Source organism: Amborella trichopoda, chromosome 9 (genome assembly GCF_054954075.1).
Source record: "Amborella trichopoda isolate Santa Cruz 75 chromosome 9, AtrichopodaSantaCruz75HAP2 v2.0, whole genome shotgun sequence".
Classification (NCBI taxonomy): domain Eukaryota; kingdom Viridiplantae; phylum Streptophyta; class Magnoliopsida; order Amborellales; family Amborellaceae; genus Amborella; species Amborella trichopoda.
The window spans coordinates 230556-250691 of NC_142344.1; the positions used below are offsets into that span (position 1 = coordinate 230556).

Here is a 20136-nt window from a genome sequence, read left to right on the forward strand (position 1 = left end):
GGATATGAGTGTGTGATTTGGATATGAGTGTTCTTTAGAGCCGTGAGGCTGATTTCTAATCTCATGGCTTTGGAGAAGTGGTATAATTTCAGAATAGGAAGGAATCAGAGGCATAAGGATAGTGGTAGCAAAACTCGTAGATTTTGGACCAAGTCCATTGAAAAGCTAAAATACCTTATTTTCATTTTGTACATGTTTGCCAATAGTAGCGAAATCATCTCAAATACTCATGAATCTGCATATGTATTATGATAAGGTCGAATTACCTTTCTTGCAGCGTTGGAGTTGCTGGGTAAGTTGGAATTTCCTAGCTTGAAAATTACATAAATAGACATTCTTCAAAACTTTACATACTTCTGCAGAAGTCTTAAGGCCAACCACAAGACTGAGACACTCTTCTGATAGTGTCCATGTGATCCAGGCTTTAAGAAGTTGGTCGGACTTTAGCCATAATTTGTAGTCTGTGTTTTCGATTTCACTCTTACCATCAGGAGAGAAAATCTTTTGACTTGGTGTAGGGCAGTCACCATTAATGAATCCTAAAAGTTCTTGACTCTCAATGAGAGAGAGCATTTGAGTTTCTCATAATCGATAGTTTTTCTGTGTCAATTTAGTAGATACAAAGTTTCCCACATTGGGGCTGGAGGGATAAGGATACTTGGACATTGAGGATGAAACATCCATTGGAGCGATTGAGGTATTTGAGGATATGTGGATGGGTTGTGTCTTGTTGTTTTTATTGTTTGTTGGCAAAGAGTGCTTAAATGGAAGATGGTGTGAGGGCGTGAGAGTTGGTTGTAGAAGAGGACGCGATTACAAAACTTGGATGATAAGATTTTGCGAGTGGAAATTTGTGAAGGGAGAGAAACGTGTGAAGTATGAGCCTTGATGGTGAGACTTGTAAGGCTTAAGACTTTGCAAGTGGAAATATGAGAAGAAGATATAAGTGTATGGAAAAAAAAATGGTTTTGATGGCTGGTAAAAAGTTTTTTTAAAAAAAGGAACGCATGCACCATATAGAAAGGAAAAGGACTTACTTCGGATAGAGAGTTTGGTATGTAGAGAGAGAGACTTGCTTCGGATAGAGGAACAAACTTAACGTAGGAAGCTGGGATTGGGATCGATGATGCTCTGATACTATATAGAATTCTAGAGAGAGAAAGAAACTCTTTGAGAAAATAATTGTGCCCTACACAACCACTTGGGTTGTGTCATGTTCTTGTGGGATTTACTCTCTATCCATAACTATCCATCCTTTTGGATGGACAATAGTGATGAATTGGACCATTCCTTCTCTTTGATCATATCCATCGTAGTATACTTGTCCATGTTAAAATGCTTATGCATTGCACTTGAAGATATTCATGCTTGTAGCTGAGCGATACAAAGTTATTGTTACTTTCAAAGTATTCGCAAGTCACAAACTTGTGAATGAGTTCCACATACTTCTGAAAATAACCCTGAAAAAAAGCCTTGCTATTGTGGTATTAAGGAGTTTGTTGCAGCCATGATTTTTTGGGAGTCTTCATGGAACTTGCTATTATAAAGGGTGTCTCTTTTTTCTTTTTACTGCTTTCCAAGTCCTGAAATAATATATATATGCAAGCCTATGTTTGAGCTTTTGAATATATTTTAATACTGTTCATCTATTTGGTGCCTAGCATTGTTTCCTTATCCCATCCGAGTCTGATGTATTGGTTACTTAAATCAATTTGAGCCGAGAGAAACAAAAGGTGCTTGTGCATCTTCGTTCCTTCTTTTCTGGTAAAGCACTTTTCCTTGATCATTGTCGAAATTTTCTTTCATTTGCATGTGGACGAATATACTCCCATTTGGGATATTTGTTTGAGATCCCAGTCACTAATGCATGCATCCTCATGTATGTAACACGTGCAACTGGTGCCACGAATGAATATTCTATTACATCGCTATTTTATAACATAACCTGTTTTAGCTGTTGCCCAATATAAAATTGATCTTTCTGCCCACCAATTGTTTAAATGTCAATTTATCTTCATAAAATAAGTACATAACATCTTGTTGATTATGGTTTTCATTATGTTTTCAGGTATATTCTGTGCTATGATTTCTTTGACTTCATGATTAATGCAAGTGGAATCTTTTTCTTTTTTTTTTATCATTTAGTTAAAAGTGCATATCCACTTGTTGAAAAGTATTTGTTTTTGTAGTTATGTTGTTCATTGCATCCATATTGTGTGTATAACTTTTTCTCTCGGATTTGCCAGCTCCACAAGTGATTCCCATGATAGGAAATTCTTATCCAACTTCTGGAGGCCCAATGGCTCAGAGCCAAGTTCAAGCAGTGAATAATTCTTTAAGCTCTGTAGGATTGCCAAATGATGTGAATTCCAATGAAAGTTCCCCTTTCGACATGAATGATTTTCCGCAGTTAAGTGGTCGTCCGAGTTCTGCAGGAGGGCCACAAGGACAGCTAGGTAAAGGAGTTCTCCCATGGTAGCATCCTATTTTGTCGTGCTATTATGAATACTAAATTTTAAATCAATTTTTCTCCCAGCTTCTCTGAGAAAGCAAGGTGGTGGTGTTAGTTCTATTGTTCAACAAAACCAAGAATTCAGCATTCAAAATGAAGACTTCCCAGCTTTACCTGGGTTTAAAGGTTATCTACTCTGCACTGAACTGAGTAGTTTTTCTATGATTCTAAAAGATTATTTTTATGGTTTTAGAGGTTCCTGGTCTTGCTTCTTACAGTAAAATGCCTACTTGACCTGTACTTTCATTCTCTCAATGTACAAGAATCCTTCAATACTGTAATTAAATTGTGCCTCTGCCTGAGAAGCTCCAGTTGTGCAGTTATATGAGTATGCAATTTTGAAGTTGCACCTCCAGTAACAGATTATGTTTAATGAAGAGAAATATTTATGGCCCTGTTAACCTTTCTTAATTATGACCTGTTAACCTTTTTTTCTCTTTTATAGAGAAGGGCGCACGCACGATCTTGTAGTGTTGCACTTATGAATTTAGGTTTTCTTTTTCTTCCTTTTTTTCAAAAAAAAATAGAATGAACTGCATTATAAATGTAAATCGTTGAAGCAATTGTTATGCTTTAAAGCTCGCCATACACTTGGTACTGCATAACTGTTTTTCTTTTTGAAATTATATAGATTATAGTTTTAGGTTGCCAAGGTTGCTGTTTGAGTTTCTCATGCATGTGATGATGCCACTCACATGGTTGGATCTTGCACTTGAGTAGAACAGGAATGAATGGGAGATCGGTCTTGCACACTAATAGAAAGGGAATGAGTGGGCGATCGAATGACATTATGGAGAGTGCTATAATTAGGCATTTAGACTTGGTTGGTGACTCATAACACTCGATATGACAAACAGGAATGCTTTTTTTTATCATGATAAGAAGAAGCAGAGGAGCAGGGTGGTAAATAGGTTCATACGTAGGTCCGTTGCCTATGCCATGTGATGTGCAATGTCTTGATTGGAAGTTACTTCAATAAGCAATGAAATGGGGTTTCTCTGTCTTGAGAGTGTTGGTCCTGGGTAATCAGTGAGGGATGTCATGGAGTGTCCATGCTGTCTGGTAGTCATCTGTAGTGAAATCTGTCCACTATTTCCGAATGTTGGTTTTGAGTGGTAATCTTTGTTGCTAGCCTAATGGTGCTTCTGGCATCCATGGCCCCATGCATTGCGAGGCCATATACTTTGGAGGATGTGCCCTTGACATATCTTCAGTGGGATATGGCAGGGAGGGATAGCTTCATCTGTGCAGTTTGGTTTTTGGTCTTTGACATGGTCATGGGTAGAGACGGCCTGCAATGCTTCTATTAACTGGGCATGCCCTTTGCAAAGTTCCTTACAATTGGAGCAACAAACTGTGTTTTTGAATGGATAAAGGTGGACTATTAGAGTGTGCCTCAACCTCTGCAAGCTCAACAGCACCTTCAACTAGGAGTTCGGAACTTAAGTTTCACCAAATCTCTGTTGGTGACATTGGGCTGATCGATTTTGGGGGTGACAGTTGAAACAGTTTGTGATTCATTCAGAATGTGATCTTTTGGGTGTGGGTGATTCATTAGAGGTAGGTTTGGTTGTTGACACTCCTGAGGTAGAGGGTCCAGTGGAGCCTTCATGCTAATTGAAGAAAGTTTTACGATCCCTGGTTGATCTATGTTTTCCATTTCTTCTTGGTCACTTTTTCCTTCATCTTTCATTTTCCAGTCTTAGATTTGTATTCCTGTCTATCTGCATGTGTTGCAATTTATGTCAATTATCCAAAAAGACATGGGGAATCAACTTTCTTATGTACTCTTTAAATAGAAATGACTGATGCACTCATCACAGAACGCATTCATGTAAATGAATGAATGACTGAAATGCCCTTGAGAGGACTTGGTCCAAACCATATATTTAAGTTTACATGAAGAGGTGGGGGATGGATAAACCAAGGTGGGGGTGGGGGTTTAGGGGATCTAATGGTGGCCTTTTCCATTTAGCACAGTAGGAAGTAGTATGTAAGCACCCTCTCCCAGTTTTATGTGCTTATGCAGCTTGTAATGCATGTTACTGGTGTCCCCTGCAATATAGGTCTTCTATGCATAAATTCTAGGGTTTCAAAAAAGTAATCTACTTTTGCAAGTCAACAAACTTATTATTTAGTTCTTCATGTGTCTTACCTTCAATTGGTGATATGTTTTACGTTATATATATGCGTGTATATATCCTTTTCTTGCGGACTAATCATTAGTCCTGTATTTGGAACTTTTATAGGTGGCAATGCTGATTTTACAATGGATTTGCATCAGAAAGAACATCATCATGACAATGCCATGCCAATGATTCAGGGGCAACATTTTCCTGTACGTGTAATATGGCCTTTGAAGTCTTGGTCATGTCATTCATGCAGAATTTTGTCTGAGACACATTTTAACCTGCTTGTAGTTTTCCTCAGATGGGAAGATCAGGAGGATTCGGCTTAACTGGAAGTTATGCATCTCATCGTCAGCAACAACAGCAGCAACTTGCTTCACCAGTTGGTAGTACTGGAGCCTCGTTTGCTCCATCTAATTCTGCAGATCTTCTCCACCTACATGGCTCTGAATTATTCCCATCGTCACATGGGATATCTGCCTCTTATCATTTACAGGTACTTGAATTCTCAACAATTTACAGGTGCTTCAGAAATTAAAGGGTCTTAATTTCAGGTTTTTACTTGTTAAGTAATCTGAAATTCTTACGTTGTCTTAGGTTCAAACGAGTGGAACTCCAAGTATGGGATTAAGACCAGTAAACACTTCGATTACAGCTTCTAATTTGGCATCATATGACCATCTTATTCAGCAATATCCACAACATCAAAACCAATCCCAATTTCGTATGCAACAGATTTCGGCTCTTGCTCAGCCCAGAGATCAGAATCTTAAGTCCTTGCATGGGGTGCAAGCCTCTCCTGATCGATTTGCGCTGGCAGGTTTATTGAGTATTATAAGGTCCTGTGATGTGGATCTGCAATCTTTAGCTTTGGGAACGGATCTTACTACATTAGGGTTAAACTTGAACTCCAGGGAGGATCTTCATAGAACTTTTGGCTCCCCCTGGTCTGATCAACCTGCTAAAGGCGATCCTGAGTATAGTTTGCCTCAATGCTACATTCAGCCAGCACCCAGGCTACAAGTAAGTTACCCGAGAATTTGAATGCCCCATGTCATTTGCTAAGGGGATTATGTTCTAACTCTTACCTTGGATGTAGCGAGGCTATTTTTCGAAGTACCATCTGGGGACTCTGTTCTATGCATTCTACAGGTATGTTACTTATCAAGTGCAGTTTTGTTTATGGGCTTCACGGTCATATTTTAGTATCTCAAGATCCAAAATTAACTTTTGCATGGTTTTGCTTCATATGCAGTATGCCCAATGATGAAGCACAGTTGTATGCAGCCGATGAACTGTATGCTCCCCCCCTCCCCGCTTCTCTCTCTCTCTCTCTCACTCTCTCTCTCTCTCTCTATGATATACTTCGGAGGTACTCATGCACTACATATGCAGATGCGTGCAGCCACAGCTCTCAAGTTCAATTGTATTTATTTTCTAGAAAAAGTAAAATTGTACTTACATGCATGAATGTTGTCTTGATTTCCCCCCCCCCCCCCCTCTCTCTCTGTCTCTATGATATACATCGAAGGTACTCATGCACACACATACCTGCATGCACTCTACGTATGCCGATGCGTGCAGCTACAGATCTCAAGTACAGTTGTATTTTTTTTTTATAGAAAAAGTAAAATTGTATTTACATGCATGAATGTTGCCTTGATGTCCAATGTTTACTATTTTCCGTTGTCATTTGAAGTATGACCTTTTGCTGGCATTTCAGTTTTGTTATGAATGAGAAATCTGTTCTGCAAAATGATCTTGAAAGAAAAGAAATAGATGCGCTTTCCATACATCAATTGCCTCCCAACGACAGGCTATAACCTATACCCATCTGAATGAATGTCTCCAAATGCAATAGATATAGTGATCCAAACTCTCATGTATGGACTGATGTGCATGTTCTCACAGAAACAAAATAGATGCAAGTGCATGAATTGTCAGTGCATACTCACACTCTGAGGTTTGCTTTGAGTCACAGATGTTGATCTGATTTCTTGGGTGTGGAGTGCAGGTATAGACAGGGGTGGTTCTATCACAGGGAGCTTCGATTGTGGTTCATAAGGGTTGGAAATGCGGAGCCTGTTGTCAAGACAAAAACATACGAGAGGGGTTCCTATCATTGCTTTGATCCTAACACATGGGAAACTGTTAGAAAGGTATGAAAAAAGTTGTATCTTTCTTTTCTTTAATAGATTAGAGCAGTTAAATTAAAAAAAAAAAAGGTATGAACAAAGTTAACATCAAAGGGACTGCAATAGAATCTCAGTGTGTACTTGTGCTGTCTTGTGTTTTAATTTGGAGTCGCTGCAAATTGCAGGATAATTTTGTCATCTCTTATGATATGCTCGAGAGCCGATCCCAAATAGATGGGATAAGACTCGGATGATGATGAGGATTACGATATGCTTGAGGGACCATCTCTACCTCAACACTAACCGTTAACACATGGCATTGAGGGTTTTGCTGCATTCTAGTCACGGCTGTAAATTCTGCTCGTCTTCTTCTGTGAGTGATTGTTTCCCAAAGAAGTGCATAGTCTCAACTCAATAGAATACATACCCAGAGTATGTTCGCCCTGGCCAGGTGATACACATTGTGTTGTTGGAAAGCTAGTTACAACCTGGCAGAAGGAAAATCAAGAAACTGCCTTATGGATTGCGGGTTAGAAACACTAACAAATGTCAACAGCTGCCAAAAGCTATCTGACTGATTACATCTTTGTGCCTCTTGATGTCTACTTTCTTTTGCTTTCCAGAATTTTTAAGCTTAAGCCTTGATATTTGATCAGTGCCCATTAGATTTTAGTAGTAAAGATTTGTTGTTCAGTTTGCTATATCTTCTTTCCCCTAACCTCATGTGTTGATGTTAGACAAAGCCTAACCTGCTGAGGCAGTGGTGTGGCATGCTCCACGACAAGGTGGGCATGCAGACTGCACGACAAACGAATGCGAGAGAGAGAAGGGGTCGGGGGAGGCCATTATATCCTACTAGCGTTGAAGAGAGAGGCGGTTGTATCCTTATAACATCGTCTTGAGGGCGTTGTTTGTTCATGCATGGGCATTAGATAGATGAACCCATTTGTTGTGGCATCCATTGTCCTTTTTCAGCGGTAGGTGGTGGGAATGATCTGTGCAGCCTGGGCCATTCTCTGCAGTTTATCATGGGGTGGTTAAGATGAACACAGGCAATTGAAGCAACATGCTTGGTAATTATTCTGTCGTATTTATTTCTGGAGGGGGTGGGGGGCGAAGGGGGTGGTGTTGGGTTTCTACACAAGTGCACCAAGAAGTTCACTTTAAGAATCCTTCTTTCTTATTGATTAATGATCTAAAACCATTCCAAGGATTTCCCAATCTATTTCTCACCAGAAAGTTGATGGATTTGGAGCTAAAATGGTCCAAATCCATTTTTTTCTCAATAAATTGCTTTTAGAGGGTAAAATGCTGGATGTGTGGAGGGTAAAATTTCTCCCTTTTTGTGTAATTTCTTTTTTTGTTTGTGGATTTTTTTGAAGTACTTTTATTAGTACCATGGGAAATAACAATAAAGAGTCTTTTTCACATAGAAACGTGCATAACGGCCAAACCCCAAAACAAAGTAAAAGAAAAAAAAAGAAAATTTATAGATACCCCATCATATTTTGTAGGGCAAGCTTTCTATATCTCCTATAGCACAAAACACCCTCTATCCAATTGTCCATTCTGAATGAACGGTTGAGATGGTTTCAACCACAATGTTATGTCTCTACATTATTTTATTTTTAATTTTTTTTACAAAATATATTGACACCAAATTTTTGGCGTCCACTCTCTTAAATTTGCACTTGTGAAAATTATAAAAATAATATTTATAATAAAATAAAATGATCAAAATACCTTTGAAAGTTTCAAGGGGTATTTTGGTCATTTTATTTTATAAAAAAATTATTGTCATATTGTTTTTAGGTGCGTCCTATTGAGAAGATGGCACGTATTAAATTTCATATTCATACAATTTGTAGAAAAAAAAAAAACTAAAAATAAAATACTCTTTAAGGTGTTAGATCTATATCAAACAGGGAGTGGTGCACTTGACCTAAATCGAACGGCTGTATTGGGGTAAGTATATATCTTCCTGGGAAAGTATAACAACCTTTTCCTATTTTTTATATCACATCATTAATCCTAAAACTATTTATTCTTGTATCTACCTTTTTAAGTAAAAAAGCTTTTTGAATTGAAATATTGTTGGGTTTGGTGATAGATAAATCACTATACTTATATTATTTTTTAAGTGTATTATGGTAAAAAAGAATGGGTTTTCTTGGGAAGCAAAAATCTGATAGCTATTTTAGGGAGTTAAGGAAGATATAATACTCATTCTTCTCTTTGGAGGTTATGGGAAGGGATCTCCAAGATGGAGACGGGTCTCCAAGAGAGAGAGAAAGACATGGCTTTTAAGAGAGACGCAGTGGAATTTTGGATTAGTTAACTTTTCGCTTTTAAAGAGGGAGTCTATTAGTTGCTCTTTCTAGTAGCAATATAACAGTGGGAAAGAAGATGTTGAATGGCATTGTTGCTTGGTCGGGAGAGTGGGTTTAGAAAGGAAGTTAGGAGAGGGTTTTTTTACCAATGTTTAGAGATGTATTATTTCTTGTAATAAAAAATTGTATTCTTCATTGAGATAATGGATTTCTATTTGATGAGGTTATGGATGTAGCTCTACAAAGTGAACGACGTAAATCTTATGTTATTGTAACGTGATTATGTTTATTATTTTATTTCTTGCATTCGATTTACAATTTTATTCACCCATTTTACATTTAGCCAACTATATACATGATTTTGGGTGGGATCTCGGTATTTGGGATTCAGCAAGGGGTTCTCGAGGATGCTACAATTGATATTAAAGCACAAGGTATGTATAAGGCTAAGGCTTATATTTTTCAATGAAGAAAACGATAGATAACGACAGATAGGGAAGTTAGATGAATGCAAGATTTGAGATAGAGAAATATTAAGGCAAAGTGTTTGTGAAAATTTTATAATGGAGCAAGCGAGAATATAATAATTCAACGATGATAGACAAGGCAATTAAGGTGATTTTACTATCAAAGCGGGAATTGTTGGATTTGATAATTACCACATTACCATAGCTATATTTTATTCTCAAGATTAAGGGGATTATGGTAAAAAAGAAAATATGCTTTCTTAGGAAGCAAAAAAGTGATATCTATATAGGGTCACCCCTTGAGGGGTTATATGAAGAAATTTCCAAGACAGATAGATCTTTAGGAGAGAGAGAACGAGAGATAGAGAAAGTGGAGCGTTATTTAGAGAAAGGCATTATTTTTTGTAACCCAAAATTCTAATTTCATTAAGATAGTGGATTTTTACTTATCGAGATCATGGATGCCCTACGGGGTGAATCATGTAGATCTTTTGTTATTGTGGTGTGATTATTTTTATTGTTTTATTTATTGTACTTGATTTTTTGTTGTATTCACTTATTTCGCATTTGGCCAACTATGTAGATTTTGAGTGGGATCTTGGTATTTGAGATTCCTAATTTCGCGCGAGGGGTTCCTGAAGATGTCGCAAATACCCCCCATTTAAACCCATGTTTCTCTCCCAACATATGATGCTCAACATGTATGTGCCTTCTCTTCCAATATATGATGCCCAACATGTCTGTGGCTCTTGATCTTTGCTGTCCGGGACAAATTCACTGGACGGACCAATGAGGGTGGGACACATTTTATACACCGAAACGGCTTTTGCTATTAAAATTATGTTTGCGGGTGAAATTGTATGGGTTCGTCTTCTATATTCTGTTAGAGAGAGATTGCCTAGGGCTTTAATCATTCTTTTATTCTTTATCCTTTAGGGTAAATCTGTTCATTGTATATATAAATATACTACATATGTAAACAGATGACATATGAATTGAATCGTGGTGTTCTCTTCACTCTCTCTAGAGTTTCATAAGTTCAACATGGTATCAGAGCCTCTAACGAGTTTCACACTCACTACTCTTAGCAACACCATCACCATCTGTAAGTGCATCCTTCCTCTTCTTTTTCCTGTATTGCTGAATCTATTAGCTTGTAGAGACCTTTCTTCTTAAGCAGTTTCTTCTCTCTTGCTTGAAAATCGTTTCTCTTCTCTATCTTTAAGTTGTTAAGTACTCTCTCTCTCCTATCTTGCTAACATGTCAACTCTCAATCTCCTTCCCAAAAGTTTGTCCTCTCCAGTGCTTGATTCTTGCAAAGTTTGACCTCTCTAGTATTTGATTATTGCAAAAGTTTGTCCTCTCTAGGGCTTGAATCCTGGAAAAAAGACTTGTTGGTGTTTGTCATCTTGTGAAAAAAAAAGTGCTTGTTGGTGTTTCTCTTGAGAAAGGGTCGGTGTTTGTACCCTTGTAGGAAAAATAACTTCGGTAACTAACATGCCAAAGTAACCTATGTTCTTGTGGTTTATTTGTTTAACTTCAGTACTTCTGAAGTAGATCCTGGTTTGTTTAACTTCAGTACCCTATCTACCGAAGTTGGTCCTGCTTTGTTTCTTAAATTCAAAAACTGTGGTACCGAAGTACTCCATGTTATCTCTCACAATTTGTTCTCTTCAGGTGAAGACCTTATTTCCAAAATCTCAAGTGAAGTAACTTTCTTTATTATGGCCTCGCTGAGTTTCCCATCTTTCATTTCTATAAAACTTGGTTGAGACAACTACCTCAAATGAAAGGCCTAAGTTTTAAATTGTATTGAAGGTTCGAATCTCGAAAGTCACCTTGATGGGTCTAGTTGCCCTTCAAATGAATTTATCTTTGAGAAACCACAAGAAAATCAAGGCAGCAATCTAGAATTATCAAAGGATCCCACTAAGAGAGAGTTTGACCCTAAATTTCTAGAATGGCAACTGAAGGATAAAACATTATTGAGCCGGTTGTTCTCTAATCTCTCTGATGACTTGCTTACTGAAGTGATGCACCTAAAAACAGCTCAAGAAGTGTGATAGACACTTTACAATATATATCAAAGGGAAACTTTTGCCAATGTTCTCCAACTTAAAATTGAATTGATCAATTTATAAAAAGGTCCTCAATCGGTGACTGAATATCTGAAAAAGTTCAAAACTATATGTGAACATCTTGCAGGAATTAGTAGTCTAGTAAGTGATCAAGATGTGGTCATCTATACTCTCAAAGGTCTTGGTTCAGAGTTTAAGTCATTTGAGACTTCTCTTGTGACCAAACCTCCATTTCCGTCCTTTTTAGCACTTCAATCCTCTCTTATCACATATGAAACTCGATTTGTATCTTCATCGGTCATTGAGAGTAATCCTCAAGCTTTGGTGAACACATCTTAAGGGCACAAAGGTGGAGATGGCCGAGGAAGTGGTCGTTATGGAGGTAGAGGTCGCAACCAAAATCAGTAAGGCATCCTGGGAGTCAACCCATCTTACCACCAACCTCCTCAACTGAGAATGGGTATGCTACCTCGTGTAACCGGTTAGTACTATGGACAACATAGACATATTGCTAAAAACTACTGGGACATTAAAAATGCTTCATCATCTCACAATGCACTAGTGCATGATTTTAGCAACCTATTGGCCACTACCCCAACCAATCAATCATGGGTTAGGGACTCTAGTGCAACTGCTCATATGACATATGACAACTTTCAACTTTGAGGTATGATTCCTTACCATGGTCCCTCTATGGTTTTCATTGGAGATGGTACTGCCTTACTTATAACCCACATTGGATATGTGACTGTTTCTACTACCCTTAGTTATTTAAATATCCCCAATGTTTTACTTGTTCCCAAACTAAAGAAACAACTTATCTGCTGATGGGGTGCTAAGAGAAAGCTTATATGTGCTCTAAAATGATCAACTCTGTGGTCTTGCTACAACTATCTCTAAAGTTAGAGGAAGTACTTCTATTTTGTGACATGAATGCCTAGGTTATCCTAATTTCTGTATTGTTAGTCGTTTTGGAAGGGAGTTACCTCGACCTGATTTTGTTGATGACATGCCTTCTGGTTTATTATATTCATCTTGTCAGTTAGGAAAACATTATGAGTCTAAAATCTAATGCTCCTCTTTATTTAATTCACAATGATGTTTGGGGTCCAGCCCCAGTTACTTCTTTGTTTGGTTCTAGATTTTATGTTATTTTTGTGGATGATTACACTCGAAATACTTGAATATATTTCTTGAAACAAAAATCTAATGTGTTTGATTGTTTTATTAAATTTCATACCTATGTTGAACGTCAATTTGCTTGCAAACTCAAGGCCTTTAGGACTGATGGTGGAAGTGAATTCACCTCTCATACTTTCAAATAATATTTGAGTCAGCATGGCATTCATCATTAATATTCATGTCCATACACTCCAGTACAAAATGGTGTTACTGAGCGCAAGCACCGTCACATTATTGAGAATAGTCTTTCCATGATGTATGCAAGTAGTCTACCACAATTCCTTTGGGCAGAAGCTTTTTCCACAACAATGTATTTGATTAATAGATTGCCAAGCTCTACATTATCTTTCATATCTCCATTCCAAAAGGTTTTTGGTACCAAACCATATTACTCATTTCTTCTGGTCTTTGGTTGTGTGTGTTTCCCACATATTCATTATTCTCAAAGAAACAAATTTTCTCCTAAAGCTTATGAGTGTGGGTTTGTTGGGTACAACTTAGAACATAAATGTTATCGATGTTATGACAAGGTGTCAGATCGCTTCTTTATTGGAAGACATGTAACTTTTGGTGAAACTAGGTTCTATTTTAAGGATCAGTGTTCCCAAATTAATAGAAGTGATGCTATGTCAAATAATGTGTTTGTACCTATTTCAATGCCTTCTCAATTGCAAAGAAAAGCTCAATCACAAGCTCCTATCTCAGATAGGTTTACAAATGAACCATCTCAGCAACATCACACTCATCAGTCATCACCTCATTCTGACATGTCTGATCTACAACCTCCTTCTTTAATAGATTGCTCACCACCATTGTCTATCTCTCTTACTTCAAATTAGATTCATCACCCACAATGCAACATGGTTTACCTGAAGAACCCATAGAAGTCTCACCTATACCCCTACCTCCATCCTCTCGCTCAATACGACCTCTTAAACATTTGTCTGACCACCAGGTTTACTCTGCAACCATTCCCTCTCTGAACTCCACCTCTAAACCCATAAGAACAAAACATCCTATTGAAAATTTTACCTCAGGAGAGAGATTGTCTTCAGCTCATAAGGCATTTGTAACACAAATTTTTTCAAATTCAAGAACCAACCACCTATGAAGAAGCTGCCTTTGATACTGGGTGGCAAGTCTCAATGAAAGAGGAGATAGACGCACTCAAAAGGAATTATACTTGGGAATTAGTGTCATTGCCTCTAGTTAAAAATATGGTGGGCTCAAAGTGGGTGTACAAAGTTAAGGTTAGATCAGATGGTTCAGTTAAAAAGTCAAAGTCCATACTAGTGGCCAAAGGGGTTTATTCAAGAATATGGTATTGATTATGATGAAACTTTCAGTCCAGTTGTGAAGACACCCACCATTCGATGCATTCTGGCCTTATCATCTATGTTGAATTGGAAACTTCATCAATTTGATGGGAAAAATACATTTCTTCATGGTGATTTGAAAGTAGAAGGGTACATGCAGCAACCTAAAGGATTTGAAGATCCCTTACGGCCACACCATATTTGCAAACTAAAAAAAGGCAATTTACAAACTCAAGCAAGATCCTCGGGCATAGTTTGAGAAATTCAGTCGTCTATTTCATAGCATTGGTTTTGAAATGAGCAAGGTTGACTACTCCCTATTTCAAAAAAGATTATCCTCAGGTATTATCCTTCTTCTAATTTATGTGGATGACATCATTGTTATTGGAAGTGATATTAAGGGCGTTGAATATATTAAGAAAGCATTGATGCTCAACTTTGAGATGAAGGATATTGGAGAATTGAAATATTTTTTGGGTAATGAAATTCATCGGTAAGAAAAAGACATTGTTCGATTTACTTTCTAAAACCAGGATGTTGGGGTGCAAACCTATTTCCACCCCGGCTGAAATGAATACGAAGTTAAGGAATGAAGAAGGGGAGTTATTACATAATCCTACCTTGTACAGAAGTGTCATTGACAGTCTAAAATATCTCACATTTACACGTCCTGATATTGCTTATACAGTGAATACAATGTGTCAATTTACGCAAACTCTTAGACAACCTCATTGGGAAGCCACCAAAAGAATTTTGAGGTATTTAAAGGGTATTATACGTGATGACATGTTCTATACTTCTTCAAACTCACCTGATCCCAAAGCATATTCTGATGCTGATGGGCGGGGTGCCCTAATGATCGTCGGTTCATTACATGATTTTGTATCTTCTTGGGAAAGAGTTTAATTTCCTGAAGAAGCAAAAAACGATATCAAAATCTAGTACAGAGTCAGAATATCAAGCAATGAGTATTGTAGCTCTATACTTCTTCAAACTCGCCTGATCCCAAAGCATATTCTGATGCTGATTGGGCGGGGTGCCCTAATGATCGTCGGTTCATTACAGGATTTTGTATCTTCTTGGGAAATAGTTTAATTTCCTAGAGAAGCAAAAAACGATATCAAAATCTAGTGCAGAGTCGGAATATCAAGCAATGAGTATTGTAGCAGCAGAAATCACTTGGCTACGCATGCTTCTTAAAGAAATTGGAGTTGCCACAATTAAGCCAATCATTCTAAGTTGTGATAATCGAAGTGCCATGCGATTAGCCATCAATCATGTCTTTCATGCTCGCACCAAACACATAAAAGTTGATTATCATTTCATTAAAGAGAAGGTAGTATCATGACATTTGTTCTTTCATCAATTTGTAGGCATATTTACTAAGGCACTTACAAGATCAAGACACGAAAAGTCCATAGCTAAGCTCTGAATGCACAAGATGCATGCTTGGCTTTAAGGGGTTGTTAGAGAGAGACTTGTCTTTTGAAATATTGTATAGGGCTTTAATCATTCTTTTATTCTTTATCTTTAAGGGTAAATATGTCCATTGTATACATAAGTATACTACATACTTAATCTAAAGAGGTATGAAATGGATGGTGGTGTCCTCTTCAATATCTCTCTTTAGGGTTTCATAAGTTTAACATACTATAATATTCCCAAAATAAAGGAAAAAAAAAAAATTCCAGGTGGAAGCCCATCTACCTCTCTTTCAATTTGTTAACGTAATAAGAAGTTAAGAGAGAGAGAGAGAGAGAGAGAGAGAGAGAATTGGTGGTGGTGGTGGTGGTGTGGGTGGTGTTATAAAGGTTGGGAGGGAAGCGGCGGAGAAGGAGAAGGGGAAAGGGATGGAGGCGATAGTGGAAGAATGTTTCTGCAACAAGGAAGAAACCCTACTAACGGTGCTAAAGACTTCGGTGTTCTTTGCAGGAGATGGATTCGCGGTGTATGACCCCATGGGACAGCTATTGTTCCGAGTTGATAGCTATGGGGGGCCCGATAACAAAGACGACAGGAATGAGCTCTTCCTTATGGATGCCTCTGGCAAATGCTTGCTCACCGTCCGCCGTAAGGTGCCTTACTTTACCTTCCACACAGATCACGTTTTTTTTTTTTTTTCCTCTTCTTCTGGCCCATATTTGGAGGGGCCGCATTATTTTACCCCGATAGCTTTATTGTGATCTTTAGCTGAAAAAACAAGCAAACAAACCATTATTGTTACCATAGTCTCAGTGAATTTATGTTGCAGGATATTGAATAAAAAAATTTATGAGGCCAAAGGGTTTTTGTGTTCAAAGTTTTATTACTTGAGAAAACTTTCCTGAGATTAAACGCGCCTGCCTGTACTACTTGTTAAGAACTATTGTTGGGGTTTTAAAATCCTAGATCTGCCAAGGCCGGCCATGTAATGAAGTGAGAGGGACAAATGATGTTCATGAAAATCCTACCTCTAATGAATAATCTCACCCACCCAGGTGATGCGTTCTGAATGAATCAAAGACTGTTCCACTTCCAACATCAATCAGCCCATCTGCCCTGCCATTCCCTTCCCTTCCCTTCCCTTCCCTTCCGAGTCTGGGATCATTTTGACCTCACGGAATCGAGACTTTTGGACTCAGATACTATTATTTTGACATGGGTCTCCCAGAACCACGGGATTTTTTCCCATGAGATAAATAAAAATCAATTTTTGGCCGTCAAATTTCGGGTGGGGTCGGGCCGGACCAAAAAGATCTTTAGCGCATTGTTGCTATTATTATTATTTATCATTTTCGATTTCTTTATCCCTATCCACGCTCAACCCAAACAAAATTTGGGAACCTCATCACCAGGGTACGCCACATTTCCAAAGGAAAAGGGCGTGGACTCATGAAATCCATCAAACAAACAAGCAAATAAAAACAATTTCATTGCATTCGACGAATTAATCCTAACCTTCAACAAGTATCCATCACGCCGGTCCTCCTTGGCCCTAGCGCGCCCTGTTTACCGTAAGGCGGGCCCACGCCTGCCTCTGACCAGGTTAAAGGGGCCTTGCCCCGGGCCAGATAGAATTACAAAATCAAAGAAAAATAGGGTCAGGTTGATCCTGGCCGGCCTTCTTGTGCCCTGGTACTTGGCCCATTGTGGCTCGGTCCTGGCCTGAACTCAGGCCACATTCCCTAAGTTTTTAGGGTCGAGCTGGACCGACCTACCAATACCCATAAATAAAGATCTTTTGAGCCGGGATGGTGCAGCCCGGGTCCGGCACAAAAATATTTTTGGCCTGCCTAACCTCTCCCATGCAGCCCAAACCCTGGTCGAAACTTGGCCCAGACCGGGAACATGCAGGCCAGCCTTGCAAACAAGGTGCCTCAAAAGAACTAGCCATAGAACATTAAGTCAAATTATAAATTGATTATTCAATTATCATATTGTACGTTAATATGAGCTGTTTTTTAAAACGCAAATCATATGATCAAATAATTTTGTTATTAAAAAATCATATTCATCAATTATAACTAAAATAAAAAAAAATCAAAGAAGTTGAGATAAATTGGAGATTTATTAGAACTCTACTTTGCAAGGATAGATTGTTTTTTCATGTCCATTATTTTAAATTTACTATTTTTTAAGCAAATATATTTCATAGTTACCTTAAAGAACTAATAAATTATCATGGTTCTTATTTTCAAATGCCAAATTGTGTCGAAAGATGCCATTTTGGTGCCAAAAAGCTCTGCAATGGCCTTAAACTCTAGTTTAATCCATAATTATAAATTTATTTAAAAATTAGAAAATATAATTATTTTTACGATAAATTTATCCTAATACCCATAAGAGATGAACTATTTAATAGTTTACCTAATTGCAACTATTCCATCTCATGATCACGTTTCTTTTGATAAGTGTTTTGAAATTAAATAAAAAGATATGGGTAATTATAAAATTTAATTAAAATTATAAAAATATAATTATTTCTATGATTTATCCAAATACCCATAAGGAGTGAACTATTTAATAGTTTACCTAATGGCAATTATTCCAACTCATGATCATGTGTCAGTATTTTGAAATTAAATAAAAAGATAGGGGTAGAATATCAAATAATTCATCTCTCATAGACCATTGAATGAATTTCTTACTTTTATTTTGAAAATAAAATTAAAATTTGAAAAAAATTAAAGTCTAACATCTATTTTATTTATTTATCCATGAAACCTTAGAGATTCCTGCTATTTATATCCCATATAAAAAAGACGTCACAGTCAATTTAGTAATATGGTGAGGGGTTGTTCCCCTAAATGTCGCATATAATTCATTATTGTGCGGTGCGCAATAATGGTGTTGTTTGAGCGATTGTGACAGAGGCCGAGCCTTCACAATCGATGGGAAGGGTTTATTGGAGAGAAAGAGGAGGGTGATAAGCCAATATTCAGTGTGAGGAGGTCATCCATCATCGGAAGCTCAAGTGTGACCGTAGAGGTGTACAATAAGCGCAATGAGTGTGAGTACCTGCTGATAGAGGGCTCCTTCTCCCGGCGCTGCTGCACTGTGTACAAGAGTGCTTCCAGAGAAGCAGTTGCAGAGATCAAACGCAAAGTCGCAACAAGTTCTATTGATGATCATGATCATGTGATGCTTGGGAAGGATGTCTTTTGCCTCTGTCTAATGCCCCGCTTTGATTCTGCATTTGCTATGGGTCTTGTATTGGTTCTCGATCAAATTGCGGGAGAACCACCTTTTGGAGATGGAGAAGAACAACTCCTCCCCACATCTCCTACCTCGTGATTTTGTTGTTGTGGTTGTTGGTGGTGGTGCTATTTCCCCCTCTCTCTATTTTTATTTATTTGCTTATCCTGAAGCTGGAATGTGCTGCTGGTTCGATTTTGCCAAGCTTTACGGCATGCAATGTTTCTTTAACTCCATTTTCTTTTTTCTCCACATTGTTTTGCTTGTAGGTTAGTTATAAAATTGTGATGCTCGTCACATTGACCATGAAACGAGTGCTCAAATCATCGATTATACAAGGACATTTTGCAATTTTTGTGTATGCTACTGAGAGGTGGAATGACTTGGGGCACTGCTTGTAAATTTCTCTGCAGTTTTAGGAAGGGGTAAATTTGTTTGCCCACAGATCAACAAAAAAAAGGGATTACATAGAACAATTGCTATGAAAAAGCAAATTGATGGAGATTCTAAAATATCATTATAAATTCCCTATAGCAAGGGACATAGAAAGTTTTTCCTGTACATAAATGGGGGAGAAGGGACGTAGTAATTTGCTATAGCAAGTCTGAATAATTCAATTTTGAACTCTTTGCTGCAATGAAATACATCTGACCATGGAGGCAACAATCTGAGGTTCTCTTTTTCATGTCTTTTTACTGCTCCTGATTTAGCGTCACATTTCACCAGAAAATGGATGGGAGGCCGTGTGACTCCTAACGCTTTCTGCATTCCCATTAGCTCTCTCCTCGAGGGCAATATGCTGGGGCTTTTTAGCAGATTCAGAGCAAATTTTTTAAATTTAAGGGCAGTTTACTAGCAACAACTTATCCCTCTCTCTTTGAGTTTTTTTTTTTTTTTCATTTTTAGATTGAGGAGGGCAGAGTGGGGTTTGGGTTAGGCTTCAGAATGATAAATCAGGCAACTAGTGTTCCATGAGAAGAAGCATATCAAGGAGGACCAATGGAGTTGTTAGTCAAGAAAAAAAAGGGCGACCGATTGAGTGATCAAAAATTTTCTTTTGAAAGTTTTTAATGTAATTTATTTGGGACCATTTATCTTTTGTTACACGGAGGTCATGGACAACTCTAGCCATCCAATTTCAAATTGGATAGTTTGCTCAATGTGACAAAGTCTAATAAATCCTTTTTGAATTTTGAATCGCGTCAATGGCACATTCAAAACCACTCTCAAGAAATTGAGAGAACAATATTCGTGTAAAATTCTTGACACCTATAGAGAGGGATGCGTGTTCTATTTGTAATTGTTATGTACTC

At 37.8% G+C, this 20136-nt stretch overlaps 2 protein-coding genes and 1 long non-coding RNA gene across 9 annotated transcripts in view; 2 read left to right on the forward strand and 1 right to left on the reverse strand.

Annotated features, from left to right (window-relative positions):
• The window catches only part of LOC18438370 (putative NOT transcription complex subunit VIP2), a 34680-nt gene extending 27203 nt beyond the window's left edge, over positions 1-7477 (forward strand). For 5 of the 6 annotated variants that reach the window (XM_088846790.1, XM_011626714.3, XM_088846791.1 and 2 more), the window contains exons 7-15: positions 2247-2456; positions 2537-2638; positions 4762-4850; positions 4943-5137; positions 5239-5664; positions 5741-5793; positions 5897-5938; positions 6656-6800; positions 6962-7477. In XM_088846790.1, coding sequence (XP_088702916.1) covers positions 2247-2456; positions 2537-2638; positions 4762-4850; positions 4943-5137; positions 5239-5664; positions 5741-5793; positions 5897-5938; positions 6656-6800; positions 6962-7030 — 1331 coding nt within the window. In that variant the 3' untranslated portion in view covers positions 7031-7477. Of the gene's footprint in view, positions 1-1661; positions 1765-2246; positions 2457-2536; positions 2639-4761; positions 4851-4942; positions 5138-5238; positions 5665-5740; positions 5794-5896; positions 5939-6655; positions 6801-6961 lie in introns of those variants that run through there. The other variant, XM_088846794.1, reaches the window with a different exon arrangement.
• Positions 7478-14731: 7254 nt separating this feature from the next.
• Positions 14732-16806, reverse strand: LOC148780283 (uncharacterized). Of its 2 annotated transcripts, none has more exons than XR_016040875.1 (3): positions 16600-16806; positions 15149-16339; positions 14732-15059 (listed from the first exon to the last, which is right to left on the reverse strand). It is a non-coding gene; the product is annotated as an uncharacterized LOC148780283 (long non-coding RNA). The 2 variants fall into 2 exon arrangements; XR_016040876.1 differs by having other exon boundaries at positions 15135-16339.
• On the forward strand, positions 15734-19174 carry LOC105420985 (LURP-one-like protein (DUF567)). Its single transcript, XM_011626715.3, has 2 exons — positions 15734-16224; positions 18500-19174. Exons 1-2 carry the CDS (start codon positions 16000-16002, stop codon positions 18920-18922), a joined length of 648 nt encoding a protein of 215 aa, XP_011625017.1. The 5' UTR covers positions 15734-15999; the 3' UTR covers positions 18923-19174.
• The last annotated feature ends 962 nt before the right edge of the window (positions 19175-20136 follow it).